Below are 22307 nucleotides of genomic sequence, written 5' to 3' on the forward strand. Positions count from 1 at the left end.
AAAGGCTCTGAGCACAAAGTTTGTCATCTCAAGAAGGTTTTGTATGGTTTAAAGCAAGCTCCATGGGCTTGATACGCTGGTATACATTCTCATCTATTGCATCTTGGATTTCAAAATAGCCCTATTGAGGCTACTCTTTACATTCAACATTAGGGATCTGATTTTATTATTATTCTTGAGCTTTATGTTGATGACATGCTTGTCATTGGGACCAATGCTTGTCAAATTGCTGCGTTTAAGGCAGATTTACAGCAAACATTTGCCATGACAGATCTTGGTCTACTTCACTATTATTTGGGTATCCAATTTGATGATGGTAATGGATCCTTTGATACTACTTTATATCAACAGGCTGTTGGATGCTTGATTTATCTATGTCACATGAGGCTTGATCTTCAATTTGTTGTCTCCCAGTTGAGCAGATATATGCAGAGCCCTTTAGTACTTCATTGGTAGGCAATGAAGCGTGTCTTTCGGTGTCTTAAAGGCACTCAAGATCTTGGCCTTTTCTACAAGGCTGATTCTTCACTCTCTTTGCATGGATATTTTGACAATGATTGGGCTAGATTTTCAGATTCTCATGTCTCTCATAGTGGCAACTGCTTCTTCTTGGGTACATCTCTTGTTTCTTGGTTTTGCAAGAAACAAACTACAGTTGCTACTTCTAGTTGTGAAGTTGGGTACAAAGCAGCGTTCACAGCCACAGTGGAGTGTGTTTGCCTCCACAAGTTACTTGTAGATCTTCATGTGCACCAGACGGCTCCGACACTTATCCACACTAATAGCAAGAGTGCTTTGTCCATTGTGCACAACCCAATGTTCCATGCCCACACAAAGCATATAGAAGTTCATTATCATTATGTTTGTGAGCAGATGTCAGCTGGAGAAATAGAGTTGTCTTATATAGCCGCCGAAGACAACTTGGCAAATCTTTTCATGAAGGCTCTTCCTCAACCAAAGTTCCAGGCTTTTCGGCAAGCCTTGAACTTGATTCCATTTGTTCCATGATTTGTCATAGTCTATATTGTCATAGGCTGCTATTTGCACTTGGATGAACTTGTGCAACCATGATCTCATGTTTCTTTTTATTTTCTAGGATTCTGTCATTTTTCCTAGATTAATCCATCCATTTCATGAAGGGGAGTTTGTAGGCCATCACATGGGCTACGCGTTGATGCCCTTTGATGCATGATTCGAACTCCCTAGGCATTTAAATTTTCATTAAATGCAGTTGTTGCCCCTAGTGTTCTAGCACTGAGTGACTTTAGGGTTAGGGTTTATTTTAGGGTTTCCTACAACGGTTGAGCCGTTAGGGTTTCATATTTTATTATTTAAAGACACTTCATGCCTCATTTTGCACAAATGTGGCATTATTCAGTGTGATTGCCTAGAGTGTTGTACTCTCTCTCTCTCTCTCTCTCATGAATTAATTACTTATTCGTGATTGAGTATTATTGTGCATCGATTAATTCTTTCATTCTCATTCATTTTTCATTAAATTAATTGCACAATCACTCCACTCTTGGGCCAACAAGATCTACAGCTTCTTGGGTTTGTGTTCTTACTACAAGAAGTATGTATGTGGGTTTGCTGAAATTACATCTCCATTGTATGCTTTGCAAAAGAAAAATTTATCATTTAGATGAACAATGGAAATTTCAACATTTAAAAAGTTGAAGAAAAAGATGACTTCAGATCATGTGCTTGTGTTGCTTGATCTTAGGAAGTCATTTGTGGTTCATTGTGATACATGTGGTAATAGCATTGGGGTTATTTTTATGCAAAATGGCCGAGTTGTGGCTTATAAGAGTCGAATTGTCTACGATGCAAAGAAGAATTTGCAGGTCTATGAGAAAGAGCTGTTGGTTGTAATTCATGCATTCACTAAAGGAAACATTACTTGTTGGGGGATTGATTTTATAGCGTAGACAGACCATCAAACTTTGAGGTACTTTCTGACGTAGACAAAGTTATCAAAGAAGCATATGATATGGGGAAATCTTCTCTCTATGTTTCATTTTGAGATTGTACATATTGATTGTTAAAAAATGTTGTGGCTGATGCATTGTCATGTAAGCCACAAATTTCAGACATTAGCATGGCTTATCACATTGAGTTGGATGCCATGAAAGAGGAGTATGTTGTTGACTCAAACTTTGCTAACGTTTATGATAAGCTTTGCAATGGCCAGCAACATGAACACTTGTACTTAGAGATAGATTTTTGATGATGCATGGACAACTGTGTGTCACAAAGCAGTTGAGGTATCCAGTCATCATTGAAAGTCTTGCTCATCCATATATAGGAGAGACATTGATATCATAGTCATGGCAGTGGAGCATTTCTTTCATTGGCTAGCTTTTAGGCATGATGTAGAGCAGTTTGTCAGGACATGTATTGTATGTTAGAAGGCAAAGCATGATAGACAAAAGATGTCGGGCTTGTTGTAGTTCTTGGGCATTCTAGATAGGCTTTGATAGAGCATTGGGATGGATTTTATTTTTGAGCTCCTTAGGATGCCTACAGGGAATGATGGCATATGGACTATCATTTGCAGGTTTAGCAAATATACCCATTTCATTCCGGTGAGCAAGAAATTTAAGGCTAATCATATGGCACAGTACATCTTTAAGTACGATGGTATGCCATAGTTGATAATGAGTGATCAAGACCTTGAGATAATGAGTTTATTTTGGAAAGGATTGTTTGAGAATATGGATACCATGCTGAAATTCTCATCATCCTTCCATTTGTAGACAGATGGTGTGCCTGAAGAAGAAAATTCTATAGTATTGGATCTTTTGAGGTGCTATGTTTCAAACCACAAGACACAGTGGGAGTATTATTTGCCATGGGTTGAGTTTGCATACAACAATATGGTGCATTGTCCACTGACAAAGCTCCATTTGAGGTGGTTGAGGGTAGCAGGAAGGTACCAGCTATCTTGTAGACCAAGGATAAAATCTTTGAGGTTGATCGTTATGTGGAAAATTTGGATGCAACCCATACAAAGATAAAGTATGCATTTCAAAAATCACATGAAAAGCAAAAGAAGATTGCTGATTGCCATAGACATGCTTTGCAGTTTGCAGAGGTCGATTATGTATTGCTACGTTTTGAAAAGACAAGGTTGAAAAAGATGAAAGAAAGAGAGAGATTGTATCTGAAGTTGACTATGAAATATTATGGGCCCTTTTAGGTGTTGGAAAAGATTAGCAATGTGGCATATTGGCTGAAATTACCTCTACATTGGTGGACACACAATGCATTTTATGTTAGTTTTGTTGAGGCCTTTTCGTTGTGATGTGCTAGAGGATATATTTGGTGGAATTCAACTTGAGTTTGAGAAATTGGATGAGATAGTGTTACCCGTGCAGATTTTCTCACATAAGGAAAGAAAGATTAGAGGTAAAGTTCCCATGAGATATTTGATGAAGTTTCAGAACTATTCACTAATGGACGCAAAATGGATGGAAGAGGATGACTTGGTAGACCATCCTCAATTTTTATAGCTTTACCTAGATGCCTTTCAGTTAGAGCTAACATTGGTTTGGGCTTAATCAGGTTGAGCAGAGCAGGGGTACGGAGCACTGCTTGATGCTCAAGGGGGAGGAAGCACTTCCACTCCACTAGACAGCTCTCGTATGCAGTGGATCTTGGATGTATTCAGCATGCATCCAAGGTACTATGCTGACAGTATATCTGTCATGAGGTCACTACTTAGTGCACTAGTCATTGTGCAATATATGCAAACGAGTACGAGTTTCACCAGGGCATTGAAACTCTGCTTTTGCATTAGTTTATGATCAGTTTGGCATAAGTTTTTTCCTCAATTCTGAGACAAAATTCCAATAAGTTTCAGTTTAGTTTTTTATTAGCTTGAGATCCGCTTATGATCACTTTAAGGATCAGTTCTGCATCAGTTGTTGCATCTTACTGATCAGTTTTTGCAATCAATTTGTGATCAGTTTGGGGTCACATTTGCAACACTTTGCAAGCAGTTTCTAGATTAGCAAGTGATCAGTTTATGATCTGATTATGCTCAGTTTTTGATGATTTACAGCTGGTTCCATGGGCAGCGACACGTTACTGAATGCCATTGATAGTTTTAGCCGTGGTTTATGCTGAGAATATGCTTTACTATGGTTGTGAAGTCAGAATAGTTAAGAAACACGAGTTATGGATGCATCCAATGGTTTTCTAGCAACAGTTCTAGATTGTCTCTTAGTTTTATTTGATGTTTATACTGGCTGGAAATTTACAGCAGGTTTAGGGCATATAGCATGGTTAGACAACAATGGCAAATGTTCATTGTGATGCCTTATGAAAATTCCAATGCAGTATGATTTTCCTTTGGCACAATGTAGTGCAATCGAGGACGACTACAAAGATTTGAAGGGGGATGTTTGTTATGGGGATGTGAAATTGTGAGATGCTTTAATCTTGTTGATAACATTTGATTAAGTTACTAATCAAATATGCAAGGTTGTTTAGCACATGTGATGCACATGGTAATTATTTCATGGTAACATGCCAAGGAGCTCGAGGATGCAGTGGGTGCCAAAGGCAAAATTTGTGATAAGTTATGCCAGTTGGGCTTTGGTGGTTATTTGGTGTCAGTTTTCACTCTAGGATAGTTGTTTGGCCAATAAGTATCATTGGTGACACTAGGGACTAGCATTAATTAATTAATTAATGCCAGTCTAGGGGTCAATAGAGGTTGGGGACCACTACGCATTGTAAATGTCCTAGCCGATTTAATTATGGGCTGAAAAGTGGATTTAGAAGGTTGCTACTTGGCAAAAACACCCATGTAAACTTAGAAAACGTTTTTCGGGCTTGGTTTCAACAATTCAAAGAGTTTCCAGCTTGTGTGTGAGAGAGAGAAGGTGCTACAAATTAGAATTAAGACTAGTTTTCAGCAGTTTGCTGTAGGAGACAAGAGATAGAGGCCCTAGGGGATCAGTCGCCAGTAGGAGGAGGAGAGTATCTTGAGATTGGCGATAGTAGTTTTGGGCCTTTGTGGTAGTTGGTGGCAGCTTCAAGGGCAAATTTGACAGGCTACAGGCAGAATTCAGCCATTTCCAACGAGGAATCTTTGAACTCTCTCTCTCTCTCTCTCTCTCTCTTACATTCTCTCACCTATTCTAGCCCATTCTCAGGAGATCTCAACTTATCTTAGCCATTTGGAGTAGATCTCAGCCAAATTTTGTGAACAGTTGAGGGAGTTGTGCTATAAATGCTTAATTTCTGTAGAAATTAGGGTTTAATAGCCACCTTGGGACCCATGCCATAAGTATTTAATAAAGTAAAGAAATACCAAAAGGAATGTCAAATTTTGGGGCCAACAAGGTACTGTTTAAGAATTTCAAGGTAAATTGAGCATTTTTAGTTTATGTTTTACTGATTGTTGTAATTAATTGCTTGATCGGGGAATTGCCACTCTATTAGAGAAGAAAGACTGTTTTCACTTTTAGGGACAACCGCAGCCGGTGGGTACCGATTGAGGATATACACTGAAGTGTTAACAATCTCGACCCAAAGGCGCTCGGAGAGCTCTGGTGCAAATATCATAGAGCATGATATGTTCATGATGGTCTGGTTCCTATGCTCTACCATTCCATTTTGAGAGGGGAAGTTGGTAGAGGTAAGCTAGCAAGAGGTGCCATGCTCTTGTAGAAACTTAAAAAACTTGTGGGAGATAAACTTGCCACCACTATCACTCCTTATACATCCTACATGACGATTAGTTTGGTTATGAAGTAGCAACACCCAAGGCTCTAGCAGAGAAATAGATAAATGTGTTGGACTTATGCTTAAGAAAGTATATCCACATGTGTCTAGAATGATCATCCACTATCAAAAATAAATATAGTGCACTATTCAAGGCGGCAATGGATGTCAGCCAACAAAGATCAACATGAAACATTCTAAGAGAAACGTTAGCTCTATGTGTGGAATGTTGAGGGATTGGGGTATGGTGCTGTTTCCTGAGTTGACATGCTTTACAGATATCAGGAGATAACTTCAAGTGTGGAAGGACTTCAACCATTTGATGTTACAACTTATAAACAAAGTTGTATCCAAGATGTCCTAAGTGAAAATGCGAGAGATGGTTAATGTCTGTAGGCTATCGTGTGGTGGCTAAAGCTTGGAAGCGGTTGAGCTCAGAGCCCTCAGCTAGTGGCATGGAAAGGAATGGGGTAATGTGGTAAATGCCACTAGGTTGTGCCTCCACATGAGTAGTCACTAAACCAGTTTGAGAGTCAAGGAACTCGACTGTGGTTGCTGTGAAAAAGACTGCTCGTCCCAACCGAAAAATTTGTTGAACGGATAACAAGTTTATCAAAAGCTGAGAAAGGTGCTATATATCATCTAGTGTAGCACGATCTAGGCCTTGGTTAGTGGTAAAACTGACGCAACCTTAAGCCTGAACTTGACCAAGAAGCTATTTCCAACATGGACTATGCTGGCTATATGGGATTGGGAGATGAAAATGTTCAAGATGGGGGTCATTTGATAAGTAGCTCCACTATCCACAATCCAAGGAGTACTTCAAGTACTTCATTGTGATGAGCGGGCCTCTGTAGTCACAGCATCGGGAGGCAACTTGCAGATGTGGATGAGACTCACATTTTCAAATGTCTCTATAGAGATGATGTGGGCCTTTGTAAACCAATTTGACGTGCCCTTTGGTGTTGAGAAGGATGTAGACTATGATGGCTAACCGGTGGCAACACCTGTTTGGCCTTGCCACTACCACTGTTGGCTGTAAAAATCTTGAAAGCGTGGGATTGGGAGGACGAGCCTCCGTCATGTGTACACCACTTGGTTGAGAAAAATATGAGGTCCTAAAGATTGCCTAAGGGTGAAGGACCCCTTGGTGTGATGTGAGAAGAAATATGATGTGCAGTTGATAGAGACAGAAAGGAAGGTGCAACGGAAGAAGACAGTGGGATGGGTGGGAGATTAAGTGGATTAGGACCCCTTGGTGTGATGTGAGAAGAAATATGATCTGCACTTAATGGAGATCGAAAGGAAGGTGCAACAGAAGAAGACAATGGGATGGGTGGGAGATTAAGCGGATTAGTTGATGCAGTTGTTGAAAATAACTTTGGTTTCTTTTGTCCATTAAATACATTGAATGAAAGTGAAGATGGTTCACCTACTTCAAAATGACCTTGAGAAGGAAAAACTGAAGGAAAACAAGAGAGAGAACTTGCAGGTGTTTGAATTAATCTTTTGGAGTCATCACCTTTCTTTGTGTTTCGAAACAGAATTCTTTATTCTTTAGGACTTATGAACCAATAACGGGTTTGCATAGTTCCTTCTTCATAAGGATCACCTACATCTTGCTGAAAAGAGGAAGAAAACTCAGAAGATGGAGAAGTGCTGTTTTGCGTACCTGACATATGAGTAAATAAAGGTGGAGATGTAAATGGCATAGATGAAAGAGGTAGAGATGGAGATGAAAGTGGAGATGTAAATGGCATAGATAAAAGAAGTAGAGATGGAGATGAAAGTGATAAAGAGATGAAGGGTTTGTACTCCATGCTAGTTTCCACGTCAGGATGGCTGGTCCTTTTTGGAGCTTTTGTCCTTCCTGCAAAATCATTAGACCAGTTCACCGTTTCTTAAGGGGAAAACTCAAATTTACCTTCAATTTGTTTTTGAGCCCTATACATGAGAATGAGGTCATATTCAGCTTTTGAAATCTTGTATGGTCCATGGACTTCATAGTAGTCTGAAGTCTCTTCGACCATGTGGGAGGATGGAGGAGCAAGCTGTGTAGCCCAGTCATGCTCGTTTTTTGATGGATTTTGACATGGCAGTCCATATAGGAGCAGAAATCAGAAACGCAGCCCCAGACTTGGTTTGTAGCTGTAGACAATGCAGTAGATGCAGCAAACACGGTCAGAAAATTGTTGCCAGCTGTAAATGCAGCCTCTGGAGAGCTTGTGACAGGAGCAGGGTGTGTGGACTGTGTAGTGGAGGCTCGGAATACGTGTCAGATGGATGGAGAGAATGCCGAGCAGCCTTGCCTGAGATGCTCATGAATGTCTTGGCTTTTGACTTGTGATGAAGTTATTTTCCAGAAAAATGAAGTTTGGATTTGTTCAAATCTTTTTAAGGTTCATTAAGAAGCTGGGTTGGATCCATTCAAATATCTTAACATCAGATTAACAATAGCTATTCCAGTTTTCATTGCATCAAACGTCTTAGTCCTGGGTTTTTTGAGAATGAAGGGCTAGCTGAGGGTTCTCACCAATAAGTACTTGTAGGGGTACCTTTAATAATAATGTGAAACTTTGAAGTCTATTTCAAAGCAGTGAATACTTATTTTGTGCAGATAAGGCTGGCTGGTCAGGCTCTGTATTACTTCCTTACCACTGGTATGGGTATTCAGACACTTGGGGAGGAGTACAGTAATATAACCCAGGTGTAGTTTCATACATCTAGCTCCTTTCTTTTGTCATTAGAATTTTAGGCTGAAGTACATCTCGAAATCGTTGGATGTTGTTTCATTCTATTGTATTCTTGAGTAAGAGATTTTAATGATTTGTAGGGTCATCAAAGTCCTATGTGCTTTGGTATGCTCAGTGCTCCTGTTAGCTGTGTCCATCTGAAATAGCTACGCCAGAGTTCCATACAATGAAGTGAATAAGTCAAGTATACAATCTTTGAAGCACCAGTTGCATGAGTCAACATCTATTTGTCATGGTTCCAGATTGCATATGCCTAGTGTTTATTGGTTGTTGTGGTTTGTCCATTAGGCATGCCTACTTATGATACTTAAATATCTAATGTCTGGTCACAAGTTGTGATGCTTGCACTAACCATGTTCTTCTGTAGTACTTGTGATCAAGATATCAAATGTCTGAAAGTTGAAAGGAGAGCTTTTCTCATGAAAAGAGACAAGGTTGAACAAGAAGGTGAACTTACTCTGCACATGACATGTGAGCCAGGCAGGGTGGGTACCCTCATGAAATTTGAGAGGCCAAAGGTGCTAGGAGCATTGTCAAAGAGGCCAGAACAGTGCCTTCTCATAATATTCTTCCATGCTAAACAAGATATAAAATTTTCTACTTTTTCGAGCATTGATGTAAAGTGGAAAGACAAGTCAAACTGAGGAGGCATGTGTTTTCTTAAAATATAGCATGATTCTTGAAATATAGAGAGGTTTGATTGTTAAATGCTGCATGAAAGCACACGGGCATGAAAATATTTAATACATGATGGTGTTCATGCAGAGGAAGTTGACAACATTAAGTAGTCATGCTTGTGATGTCAATGCACAGGTGGCTGGTCAATCTGGATTGCCTCTGAGTCCAGCAAGGCGTATTTTTCTTGTATTTGTTCAGATTCTTCCCTGTCTTGCAGAACGGCTCAGGTTACATATGCTCTCCTACAATGCAATGCAGAGAGGATGCTTTAATTTTAGTGGTGGAAAATTAACTTCACTGGCAGTATAGAAACTTCATCTTAGAGCACTTCTATATGGGTAATTTGAAGTTGCTGTTGTACAGTTCCAGAGCTGCTGCAAGAGGGATGCTCCATGCTAGTCAAAATTTTCAGTCAGCAGGCATGCAGGAAAATTCTGCTTCCTACAATGAGTCACGCCAAAGCTCTTTATTGCAACAATGGCCATTGGTAGTCATTTATATTTATTTGTGTTGGTTAATGTGTAATCTGTAAAAGAACAGCTATACAACAGATTTTGTAGATGTAATGCTTGTAAGCTTTTTGCTCAGGCCCTTCTTCCCTCTTTCACACTTGCAGATTCTTCCATCCATCAAGGAGGCATTGCTTATACTTGGACGAGCAAATTTGATGCTTTTTTATTTCAGAGGTGTGGTTTATATGCTTTTCCGAAGTGATCTAGTTTTTCCTTTGAGAAGGACGGGCATTAGTTTGAAAGTATCTGCTTTTGTAGGAGTTTATTACACTGTGGCAAAGCGCATGGCCAGTGTTCAATATGCTTATATGGGAAAGCTACCTCAGCAAAGAACCAGGTAAGAATCACTAATACACAAGATTACTGATATAGAATTTGCCACATATAACATGGAAGGTGAGGCAACCAAACCTGATATTTTACTTTGCTTTTGCAAAAGAGGATGTGCATGATCATGTTACTAAGAAAAAACACAGAAGTACATGTGTGAACAATCTACATCACATACTCGGGTTGATCTACATAAGATTGGTGGGAAAAAGCCAAGGTGGGGGAGTGTAACTTCACTCGGGAGTGCCATCCTGTATCATATCATGAAGAACAAGCTATGGTACTCCCAAGTGTGAAGGTATAACTGTCTAAGCTCCTGATGATGCTGTGAACTATCCCAGAGTTGCTCCCAGCGTTGCCGAAGTGAATGAATAATAGAATTCAGGAAGGGGCATTCACCCACTGGAAATCATTTGGTTGGATATGCCATCTTGCAAGGCTCCCCATGAGCTCCTGATGGGGATTCAACATCCAGTGTCCAAATGGCTAAGTGACCAGAGAGACAATAGGGTTTGTGGGGGAAAACACAGAGTGTGTACGGAAAATATTGAGAGAGAAAAGAAACTGAGAAAGATGGTGAAAAATGAATCATGCTAATGAAGTGAATCTGATACAAGGGTGCTGCAAGGAAGGATGCCCTGGAGTGCAGGAAGACTGCCAAAGAAGCCTTTGAGTCTACAAATGCAAGATGAGGAGGTGTCGCTTGGACTAGGGAGATTGTTGTCGAAGGGTGAGGAGCCTCTGAATCTACAAACGTAGGGATGAAGAGTGGTACCTACAAGCAAGGAGAGAGCTGATGAAGCCTCCGTCAAAAGGCAAGCATGAAGAGCTGACGGAAGCTGCTGGTAGTGATGCCAAGTGGTGAGGATGAGGCAGATGCTGAAAATGCAGATGAAGACAGCCTCTGTGAGTGAAAACGCCAGCTGTGGAGTGACATCTGATGAGTGGAGAAGCAGCCAGGAACCAAAACGCAAGGTGCAACTGCCATTGATGATGATGGATGTTGATGCCTATGATGGAGGAAGGCTGCCAGCTGCAGAAGAACGGAGGTGAAGGTGATGGAAGGAGAGAGCGTTAGAAGATTGATGGAGAGAGAGTGGGAGTGACGGACTGAAGGATCAACCATACAGAATGAGTGACAGAGACAACCTATAAATAGGCAAGAGATTGTCTAGGGTGGCACTCGGAGGGAGGGCGCCAACTGTCTAGGGTGGTGCCACATGGTGGGTGCCCAACCCCTTTTTGGGGTTGTCCACTGTGCGAAAGCCTAAACACAGAACGCAGAACGCAAACTGTGAGTGAAGGGTTTCTCAACACCCCCTCTCAAGCTCCAAAAAGGAGCATAAAAGAGGAGTGAGAAGAGAAAAGAAGATCCACCCTAGAATTTGAGAATTCCACTTGAAAGGAGACCTATGAGGATGGTCAGGAGATAGGATGAGCTATAGAACCCGAATCTCAACCTCGGGAGAGAAGCTACTAGCTCCGTGACTCCATGCTGGAAGGAATATGAAGGCCTAGCCACCAAGGCGGTGTCTGTTGAAGATCCAAAGGCCTCAAACTAGGTAGATCCTCTAGATCTTGGGTATCACTAGAGGTAAAATTGCTCGAAAGAGAGCCAAACCTCGGGAGTAAAAGATGGTGGATGAAGAACTTCATGGCATGTAGGGTCCCCCTCGGAATCTAGAGTAGGAGCTCCCTTTGAAGCGAAAGAACTGAAAGCTCCCTCTGAGGTCAAAGTAAGAAAATCCCCCTCTAAATCCCTGTGTGCAGCGCTTACAACCTCCCTTCTGCATCTGGGCAAGCCAACTTTCCACCGCCAAGCCTCCATGTGCCACCAGCCATAAGAAATATGATACCCTCCTCAGCCTCCAACTATCCCATAGGCAACGTCAGAAGGTCCGTCGGAACGGCTCCGGTGATGCTGTGCTCCACCTAGTGCCTGCTACATGACGGCGCCCAATCCATATCCTCGTGCATCAATACGTATTTGCCAATCTTGGCAGTGTACTCCAAGAACCTCTGTGGCTTCTTGGCGACTGTAGTGGCTGGCCATAGCCACTCTCCTGGATCCCACTCCAGCTCATCAAGAGGTCTACCCTCCCAGATCCAAAGGCGCCACTCCTTGAGCTCCTTCCTGAAAACATAGGGGTCCAGTCGCCATGGCTTTCCCTGAAGGCCCACCACCGGAATCCTCCTCCATGAAAGGGCAGCTATCCCCTCATCTTGCTGCCCTCTGTTAAGGGCTAGACGCCCCCCCTCCTGAACGCAGAAGAAGATCCCCTGCGGGGCACCGCCCACTCTACTTGCCACCTATAGGGGGATGCTTGCTGGGAAAAACCTAGCGGCCCATATCTCCCCAGGCTCTATCGGCACTCATATCGGGGGAGCAAGCCACTCCAAAGGTGTTGCTACATCTATCTCCCTTCTCCTCAACTCCACTCCTCTCTGGTAGCCTGATACTCATTGCAGCACCTCCTTGTCTGCCATCGTATACACCTCCTGCCATGTATTGATGGTACGAGCCGGGTCGGTCTCCCAACTAGCCCAATGGATGTGGGGGTGCTTGCCAATCTGTGCCCCTTCCCGATCTTTGACCTGAGGATTCCAGATCACCGGCTGACGGTCTATCTCCTCCTAGCAGCTTGGGGGGCTCTGGATTAGGGCCTTACGGAGGCCTTGCCACATGCGAAGTAAGTTGCGTAGGAAAGGTGATCTTGGGGGGGGGGGGGTAATCTGGGCTGACGTGAAGATCCATCTCAGGGACGGTCTCCACTCACCCTGCCAAGCCTCGGTCTACAATCCTGAAGACCCTCCTGCAATAAAACCTTCCACGTTTGCCCACTTGGTGTGAGGCCGCGGACAACTAGCTTGCCCAAGAGGGCCATACTCTGGTACTCTGGGTCTATGATCCCAAGCCCTCCCTCTGATCGATGCCGTATGATGGTCACCCACGCCACCTTGGCCCTGGAATTCGTGGAGCCATCTGACCCTGACCAAAGGAAGTTCCGCACTAGGCAGCGAAGCTGCACTACGCAAGATGAGGAGAAGCACCAACACAAGGCGATATACTAGGCCATCGCTAGGAGAACCTAGTTAACCACTAAGGCTCGGCCGGCTACTGAGAGGTGAGCCATGCTCCAGCAGGTCAGCTTCCTTCGAAAGGACAGGAAGAAACTGCTGGGTGGGGGTGATGTCAAGTCCCACCTGGAACCCTAGGTACCAGACGGTCTGCCCTCTGCTCACCCATCTAAATCCCAGGTGGACGCCCCACTTCGTGCTAGAGTCCGGGTCTATGAGGAAACCAACGGACTTTCGCCAATTGATTTTTGCCCCCACTGTAAGACAGAACACCTCAAGAGCTAGCCTCACTCTCTCCAGTATCAGCTCGTCATCCTCTATGTAGAGTGTTGTGTCATCTGCATACTTTGAGTCTAACAACTCAGTCTCCTCTCTCATTGGAAGTCGGAAGCCGCGTAATCCGCTTACACGTGACTTGAGGAAATGGGACATCGCCTCTGCAAAGAGTAGGAATAGGTACGGGGCTAGGGGGCAGCCCTACCGTACTAATCTCTCTAGCCGAAACTCCTCCCCATGCCTACCACCTATGAGAACTTTGCTGGTGGCTGATCTGTTAAGTGCGGAGACCTTGCGAATCCAAGCTTGGGGGAAACCCAACCTCACCATGGTGCCCTCTAGAAAGTCCCAGTCCACCCTGTCATAAGCTTTCTCAAAATCCAAGAGTAGTACGCCTAGTCTCTACCCGCTATGCTGAGCCCACTCTGTCGCCTCAAAGAAGGTGAATACATTGTCCAGGATGCTCCTATCTTGGACAAAGCCTGTCTGTGTGTCATGGATGATGTCTGGCAGGACGGGGCATAGTCACCTACCAATCATCTTTGCCAATGCCTTATAGGCCACTGACAATAATGTGATCAGTCTCCACTGGGAAAGTTCCAACCGGTCTCTCCCTTTAGGGAGAAGATTGATAAGGCTTGCCAAAAGACTCCTTGGCATCTGTCCTGAAGTGAAGATCTCCTAGAAGGCCATCAGTAGGGGGTCCTTCACCACTTCCCAGTAGGTAGTGAAGAAGGCCTTAGAGAGGCCATCCTCTCCCGGGCATTTCTGCCCGTCCTGTGTATGGAAAGCCTCCTCTAGTTCCTTCTCTGTGTGAAGGGGGCTAGGAGGGAGTGTCCCATCTCTTTTGAGAGACGAGGGACGAGATGTGATCCCAGACCTGCTGTCTATATCACTGCCCTCTAGCTGAGGCTGTTTCTTGCTGGAATAGGTGACTGTAGTAGTCGGTGGCAATCTCCATCACCTCGTTTGGGCTAGAACGAGTCCTTCCATACTGATCTCGAAGGCTGCATATCTGCTCTCCTGAGGAATGAGGCTAGTGTACGTGGAAGAACTCCCTGCACATCGTATCTCCCTTCCGCGCCCAGAAAGTTGTTGAGGTGCGGAAAGAGAACTCCGAGTGCTTGTCCTCTAGGCCAGCAATGGTTGCTCGTGCATGCACCTCCTGTGCGTGGAGGGTGGGATCCCCTGGTGTCTCCTGTAGTAATCTCTACATGGCTGCAAGGTCCCGCCGGAGTGCTCTCTCCTCCTCCCAGCTCTATTGCTTGGCTTGTATGGTTGCCTCTTGACAGATTCTACTAGACTCGGCTAGGGCCTTTACAACCTCCTCTGTGAGGTCCCTCTTGCCCCACTCCTTGGTCCAAACCTGCTCTATCTGTCTCGTCACCTTCTCCCTCCTATAGATCGAGTCAGGGATCTGACAAGCTCGTGTGTCTAGAGTAGATGCTGGGGTACCTAGTGTCAGGAGAACCGAGCAATGATCGGACAACCTGGTGCCTACCAACTGCCCAATCTGGCCTCTACGAGAGCCACCCCACTCTCTCACATAAAACCTGTCCAACCGCTCCAGTAGGACTCCACCTAGCTGCCTGTATCTCCAAGAGAAGTCTAGCGACCTCTCCCTCCTATGGAAGGCAGGGTCTCTCCAGGCATCGCGTGCTCCTACTGCCAGTAGAAAGACCTCCCATGCCTCCTACTCCTCTCCAGCCATGCCGTGGTAGTTTCTGCCTTTGCCCTGCTAGTCCTCCAAAGCTTCCAGGTTGTTGAAGTTTCCTCCAACGATCCAGGAGTCCACCTCTGGGAGTCCATCTGCGATCTCCACTGAGAACTTGCTGTGTGTCCTAACCTCTGTAGGGGCATAGACATTGAGGACTCCAAGGCACGAGTCCCCAATATCCAATCTTATCCATAGAACCCTCCCTGCCACTATCGTTCCATGGTCTCGTATACAAGCGGTGAGACCCGAGCCAATAGAGGTGCATATGCCTCCACTCTTGCCGTGGGCACCTATGGCGTGCTCCCAGTAGGTGTGCGAGCTGCCCCGGAGTACCTTCCCAACCCGCTAGGCCTGGGTGGGAGTGAGCTTGTATTGCTGCAGAAGTAAGATGTTGATCCGTCCGGCAAGGGCAGGCTGCAGCTCTTGCCGAACAATCAACTTCCTAGAACCACGTGCCCCATTGTAGTAGAGACTATTTACATTCTAGCATGCAAGGTGTAAGCTCATGGGAAAACTTGCGACTGACCGAACAGGCATCTGTTTGGTGTGGAGACTGCTAATGAGGAACAACTATGGGGCATGCAAGTACACTTTGCCACAGGTATGGACGGCAAACTCCAGTCCCCCATGGTGGCCCTCAGCCGAACCAAAGGGGTGATAGATGCTCCAGATGGTACTATCAATGTGTCTATCAGACATGTTGAGACTTGTGACTTTGTACACTGGTAGAAATGGGCCGCCTAAGCTAGGGGCCACTCGATCACATCCCTCGAAGCTCTCCACTGTGGGGGGGACTCGAAAGACCATGCTCAAGTGTGGTACCTTGGCTCTAGCCCACCACCAGTTAATGTCCATCGTGCAACCAGGCTACTGATGTGCAGACAGTGCTAGTCCTTCTTCTCCCATCCACTAGGAGATGTGGTTCACCACCTAACTCTTCAACTCTTTCTTAATCTGTGTCATCGTCCAATCCCTTGAGTGAGAGGACTAAAGGAAAAAGGTGTAGTGTTGTCCATCTGGTGGTGCTAGTAGATGGACCTTGCTCCTTCCTTGACGTACGAACCGCGAAGATCCCAACCTCTAGAGGTAGTGGGAACTCTCTGCACTCTGGAACTCTCAGATAGGACCATGGGCCACTGCGGAAGAACTCTTGTGGCAATAGTTGTGCCTATCTCGGGAAAGTGTGACGGGCGGCAGGGGCAGATGAGCTGGTGGTTGTGTGGGAGGGGGAACACTGCTAATGCGAGGAGGATCTCCTGAAACGGGTACGGATCAGGGGGGTGGTGGGGGGGAAGAGGATCGAGGGATGGTGGGATGGTCGGAGGTACATGGTGAGTGTCGGGGGGAGGGGGAAGGGGGAACTGGTGGCCCTAGAGGTGGGGGGCTATGGGCCAGGGTTAGTAGGGGGAGCTTGGGAGGTTGGGGGTGGGGGCTATGGGATCTCAAGAGGGAAAGACTGTGGCACGGGTGGTGGCTGTGGGGGGCTGTAGTCCTGCCGGGTGGGGCGGGCTGTGGCGTGCGCTGCTGAGGGGGTGTCGCTCGCCCTCCTCCTTGCTGTCGGGGCTGCGTTTGAGAAGCTGGCTGCGGCCCCCTCTGCAGTCGCCCTCTCTGTCGTCTCTGGACCCATGTGAAGCCGTCAGCGTCCACCTGCATGCTTGTCAATGGAGCTGCCTTCGCTCCAAAGCGCGTACAATCTGCTACCTAATGCCCAAAGTCGTGGTAGCGCAAGCATTGCCCTGGTTGCCCAGTCACCTGACCTACTACCTAAAGGAGTGCCCTCTTGCCTTGATCTCCAGGAACTTTGGGAAATACTTTGTGTCTTTCACGGCCACTCGTACCTTTGGGACTCTTGTAGCTGTCATTGTGTTCACAAAGGAGGTAGGGAGAACTGTGCCGAAGAGTCCTCCAAAGTCCTCCACTAACTGGCGGTACTCTACCGCCAGTCCGGGGAAAAGTAAAGTGACTGGGTGGCTGAGAAATCTGTTGTGGAGTGCAAATGACTCCACAGTGAAGCCGCTATACCAGGGAACCATGTAGATGACCCCCTTCGTGGAGGCATAGGGCGATCTCTCCACTAACTCACGAGCTACATCTGCAGAGGTGAGTCAAACCATGAAGATCCCTCAGCCCATAAGGACTGCCTCCACAATTTGCGCTGTGCCAATGCGCAGCGTGGAGTGGAGCCAATCCCTAGCTGGGCCCTCGATGGGGAGTGCCCAACGACCTGACCAAAGATCGCGGTTTTTTTATCTCTAGCTTTGTGGCACGAACTGCTAAGAGCTGTTCATTAGAGAGGACGACGCGCAAGGTGTTTGATTGGGGGGCACTCGCAGAATGCGTCGGCGTCTGATGAGAGGTTTCCATTGCACGTCCCTACTGAGAAATGTGCTGATCACATTGCTGAACTGCCGGAAGGGGGGGGGGGTAGTGTTGCTTCAAATGGAGGGAGCAACCCGGGGGAGGGGGGGTGGTGTGCGATGTCGATGAAGGGGGGGGTTTCTGTTTTCTGACGATGGAGGCACCGGGCACCACAAAAAATGTTTCCAGACTGAAGTTGTGCAGGTGAGGGGCCTGGAGCTACTGGTTGAAAGGGACGGGTGACAGCATGGGAGTTGGGGGGGCTAGGCATCAGATTTGGAAGGCGCAGAGGGGTCAGAATGGTGGGAACAAAGGAGAACGTCAGTCTGGGCATCTGACTGGGGGTCAGCGCAGGATTTGGGGGGGGAGGGGGGTTTGGGCGTCAGATTGGAACTAGGGCGGAGGGGAGGTTGGTGCGAAGAGGTTTTACTGGCGGAGCCAGAGCGGGGGGGGGGGGGGTGATGGGCGTGGAGCAGTGCTGTGGGAAGCAGCTCGATGGCACGTCAGTTTGGCCGGGGGGGGGGGGGGGGGGGGGGGGGGGGGGGGGAGAGGCACAACGCGTCACAGGAGGGGATAGGTGGCAAAACGGTTGGGTCGCGTGGGGGCACTGTGGCGAGTCAATAGGAGAGACGGGGGTTGCGGGAGTGCGGTGGCAGGTCAGCGATGACGGGCGATAGAGCTCGTTTCTACGCCTTGGTTTCTTTGGCATTGTATATGACTTGAAATGCAACAATGGAATAATATGCTTGTGTTCTTGCCTATAGTGGATCTTTGGTGTGTTGTTTCATGTAGTGGATCTTTGGAAAGTTTTGTAGCAATATGTGATGGGTTTTAGTCATCGGAGTGCTTTAAATCACTATTTGGGTAGATTAGAGAGATGATACATGTTTCATGCTCAACAATATGATTCCTTTACTTATAGGATTTGGGTGGATTATTCTCTTAAGCTATTTGGTCATGCCTTGCTATAATTAGGCTTATTTTTTGGCATGCATATAGGTGATACACCTCTTGCTCATTAGAGATTGCTGCATGTGAGTAGCAGGTATTTTTAACATCAAAGTTCTCAGTGTATGGTGTAAATGACTGTTTGCCAATCTTGTTTGCATGTTCAAGAGGATTTGTTGCATGTCATATGGTACTCCTCAAGGCTTGAGAAGAAGGCTTGGAAAAAAAACGGTAATGGCAGCACCTGTTGAGAATGTAGATCAATAGAACCTTAGGTCCAAAGCATGGTAACATGCTAAGCCAGTGATGCTGGTTGTGCTGTAATACACATTAACAGTTTCCATCAAAGTAGGACTCTATTAAGCCACCAAGATGTGGAGAGAATCAATGGATCCATCCACCTAATTAGGGAGGTGGAAAGATGAGTGTGGGCTAACTTTTGAAGGCCTAAACTACCCTTTTTTTTTTTTTTGTGATGAAAATTGTGGCTAATTATATTACTCAGAAGGATTTGACAATGAAGTACATGTGCTTAACAGTCTAGTTGCAGCTGTCTCAAAATCACAAAACAATCATATATACAGGCTTCTCAAGGCGGTCGGGGGGTATTTGGGAAACAAGCCATGGAGGGGGAATGTATTGCTGCGTAGGGCCTGGTAGCAGTCCAGAGTTCAGACAGCTCATGTGTGAGTTTGACCCATGCCAGCAGTCATAGCTTGGTATTTTAGGCATTTTATTGGGGCATTTATGATGTTTATTTGGGGCATTTTATGCTGGCCGACCTGCTCCTATTTTGGCATTAATTTGTGCTTTATATATCAGGCTCCCTCATTCAGTCATCATCACCTAGAGGTTTTGTGGAGAGAGGGAGCTGGTGCCAGTGCCTATGAGCTAGTGACTCATTGTTGTACATGCCATTCTTGTGTTTGGTATATGGATTCCATTTCATGAGCATTCTTCTGAGTTCTATTCTTTGCAGTAATCTTTTCTGTTTGTCTTTTTTGTCCTTGTCTTTAGCAGTTTATTACAGCATCTATTTATGCTTTCATTGCTGCATCCACTTCTGACATGGTATCAGATTTTGGGATCTTCGTTTTGCATACTGATTTTTGCTGATTACAGGCCTGCGAATTGCTCCTGCTGATCGTCCATTGATTGCTGTCTCTTCCTTCCAGCTTGGTGACAGCTGTCTTCTTCCAATCGCTCTGTTTGCAGGCTGCATTTATGCTCCAGCTGTTTTCATTTCCATTTTTTGCTGATGTTTTTGCTTATTCACTGCATTTAATGCCTGCCTAATCTGCGTTTTGGCTGTACAGCTCTTGTGTTAAATGCATTCAGTGCTGGGCGACATCTTTTTGGCTGTTTTTCTGATTTCAGCATGGAGATTTTGTGATCAGCTTGTATCCACTGCGTGTGAATCCACCATACAGTTTGTGCTCCTGTTTTGGCTGTACTCTCTCTCTCTCTCTCTCTCTCTCTCTCTCTCTCTCTTCTTTCTGTTCTTTTCTATGTGCAAGAGGTGCCTCAATGATGAAGATTGCACCCCAAGCTTCATATAGTAGATGGAAACTATGGCTAACTAATTGTGAGTAGAAAGCCCCCCATCATATCCACCCCAAGCTAGGTTCAACTCAACAAAGATTGTAGACACCTCTCCACACCAGTTGGGTTGCCTTGCAAGACTAAAGGCAATGCTTTGGAGTCTTGGAAGGCTACAATGGAAAACACTTGCAAACTCCATCTTGTTGCATCTAGGCCAACCAACTGCCAGGTGCACATGTGTGACCAAATGAAGTAGGACAATCTCCTCGGCCTATCTCACAAGCATAACTAGAAGGTTTGGTGGAAAGCATTTGTGATGTTGTGCTTTGCCCAATGTTTCCTATGTGAGGGCACCTAGTTATGGACCTAGTCCATATCCTCTTGCATTAGAATGTGTTTGCCAATCCTGGCTATGTAGGCCAAAAAGCATTGCAGTTGCTTGGCAACTGCAATCCAGCCAAAGATACTCTCTTGGATCCCATTCCAGCTCATTTAGAGGATGGCTCTCCCAAATCAAGAGGCGCCACTCCTAGATCTCAGACTAGTATACTTATGGGTCTAGCCTCTAGGTCTTCGCATGGAGGTTGATGATGTAGATCTTCTCCAAGGGATGACAGAGAGAGGCACACTTTACTTTCCTTTGTCAATAGCTAGTTGGCCATCCTCATGTATTAAGAAGAGGGTCCATGGGAAGGCACCATCGAGTCTATTTCCATTTGCAAGCGGATGCCCATAGGAGAATTGTGTTGTCCACACTTCTCTTTGATACATCCGTTCTATGTGAGGTGCTAACCAAACCTGAGAGATCACTGCATCAATCTCCCTCCGTTTGGCATCTATCCTATTTGGCTTCCTGCAAATTATTGTAGGATGTCTTCATACGCCATCTTGTAGACATCCCTCCAAAGCTTGACAGAGTGTGCATGGCTAGTCTCCCAACCAGCCCACTAGATGTGAGAGCACTCTCCTTTCGGCAACCTTTCATGATCTTGAATCTATGGGCTCTAGACGCTCCTGGATGTTGGGGGGATACTGTTTGAGGGTCTTATGTATGTTGCTAGACTTGTAACAAATTGTGAAGGAAGGATGAACTAGGTAGTGTGGTTGGTGTTGCAATGAATATCCTCCTCAAGAGCGGTCTCCAATCCCTACCTAGCTGAGGTCTTGAAATCCATCTTGGAAGAGGACTGCCCCTCTGTGTCCACTTTGGGTAACTTTGAAACCACTAGCTTGCTCAACAAGGCCTAACTTTGATAATTTGGATCAATGATCCTTAGGCCCTTGTTGGAGTGATGATGGATGATGGTCTCCTTGTTGAAGATGGAGATGGCAGCTCCAAGCTTAGTACACAGAGTGAATAGTAGAGAGAGAGAGTGAGAGTGTAGACTCAACTCGGCACACGATTCATTCACAAGTGTGTAAGTGAAAGTACAAAAGTACAACCCTTAGACCTTAGGGTTGTGTAAGTGCTTGAAGATGCATTCACATCCGAAAGTGCAGTAAGTGACTGCTCAGAGCTGAAATTGCAAATTGAATATCTAGCCTTGAGTTGCATAAATAAATGAGGCATCCAACTGTCGGAGCATATGTATGAATGTCAAACAGATCACTGTCATCATGCAAAGACAACTTGAGTCGAGTCTCCATCGGTGTGTTAACTGGCTTGCAATCTTGGAAGCCAAATCTCTGAAGGAGTCTAACAATATATTTGGACTGTGACAATCCAATGCCTCTAGCATCATGAATAAATTGAATGCCCAAATAGTTATGCAAAGGCCCCAAATTTGACATTTCAAAAGTTTGCTGCAAATTTTTCTTGAATGCTAAAATATGATCAGCATGTGTCCTTGTAAGTAGAAGATCATCCACATAATACAAATGACCAGCAAAGATCCCCCCTCTTTATATACATAAAGTGTATACTCTGCTCGGTTGCTAAGTAACCCTTGGCTAAGTAAAAAGGCATCAATTTTTGCATACCAAGATCGTGGAGCTTACTTCAAACCATGCAAAGCCTTGTTCAGCTTGCATACCAAGTGTTTAGATCTTTCAACTGCAAAACCCATGGGCTGTTGAACATACATTTCTTTCTAAAGTTTCCCATGTAAAAATGGAGTTTTAATGTCAAGCTAGTGCACAATCCAACCATAATGGGCAGCCAAAGCAACCATACATCTAATGGTGGTTGTACGGGATGTAGGAGTAAATGTCTCCTTATAATCAATGCGCCATAAGTCTGGCTTTGTACTTATAATGGATTCATCCGCTTTTCTTTTCAGCTTATAGACCCATTTAGTACCAATGGCTTTCTTTCCAACAAGCAGTGTAACTAAATCCCATATTTAATTCTTCATGATAGAATCAAATTCAACTTGCATTGCT

At 45.2% G+C, this 22307-nt stretch overlaps 1 protein-coding gene across 3 annotated transcripts in view; it reads left to right on the plus strand.

The window, feature by feature from the left end:
• LOC148038070 (peroxisome biogenesis factor 10-like) overlaps positions 1-22307 on the plus strand; it is an 80005-nt gene that overhangs the window by 50176 nt on the left and 7522 nt on the right. For all 3 annotated transcript variants that reach the window (XM_087668618.1, XM_087668610.1, XM_087668624.1), the window contains 5 exons: positions 8351-8440; positions 9300-9391; positions 9528-9651; positions 9781-9850; positions 9935-10013. In XM_087668618.1, the coding sequence (XP_087524744.1) occupies positions 8351-8440; positions 9300-9391; positions 9528-9651; positions 9781-9850; positions 9935-10013 (455 nt within the window). The remainder of the gene's footprint in view (positions 1-8350; positions 8441-9299; positions 9392-9527; positions 9652-9780; positions 9851-9934; positions 10014-22307) is intronic.

The sequence above is a fragment of the Lygodium microphyllum genome, chromosome 3, assembly GCF_053477565.2.
Source record: "Lygodium microphyllum isolate KBCC chromosome 3, Lygodium_microphyllum_v1.1.10, whole genome shotgun sequence".
In the NCBI taxonomy this organism is placed as follows: Eukaryota; Viridiplantae; Streptophyta; class Polypodiopsida; order Schizaeales; family Lygodiaceae; genus Lygodium; species Lygodium microphyllum.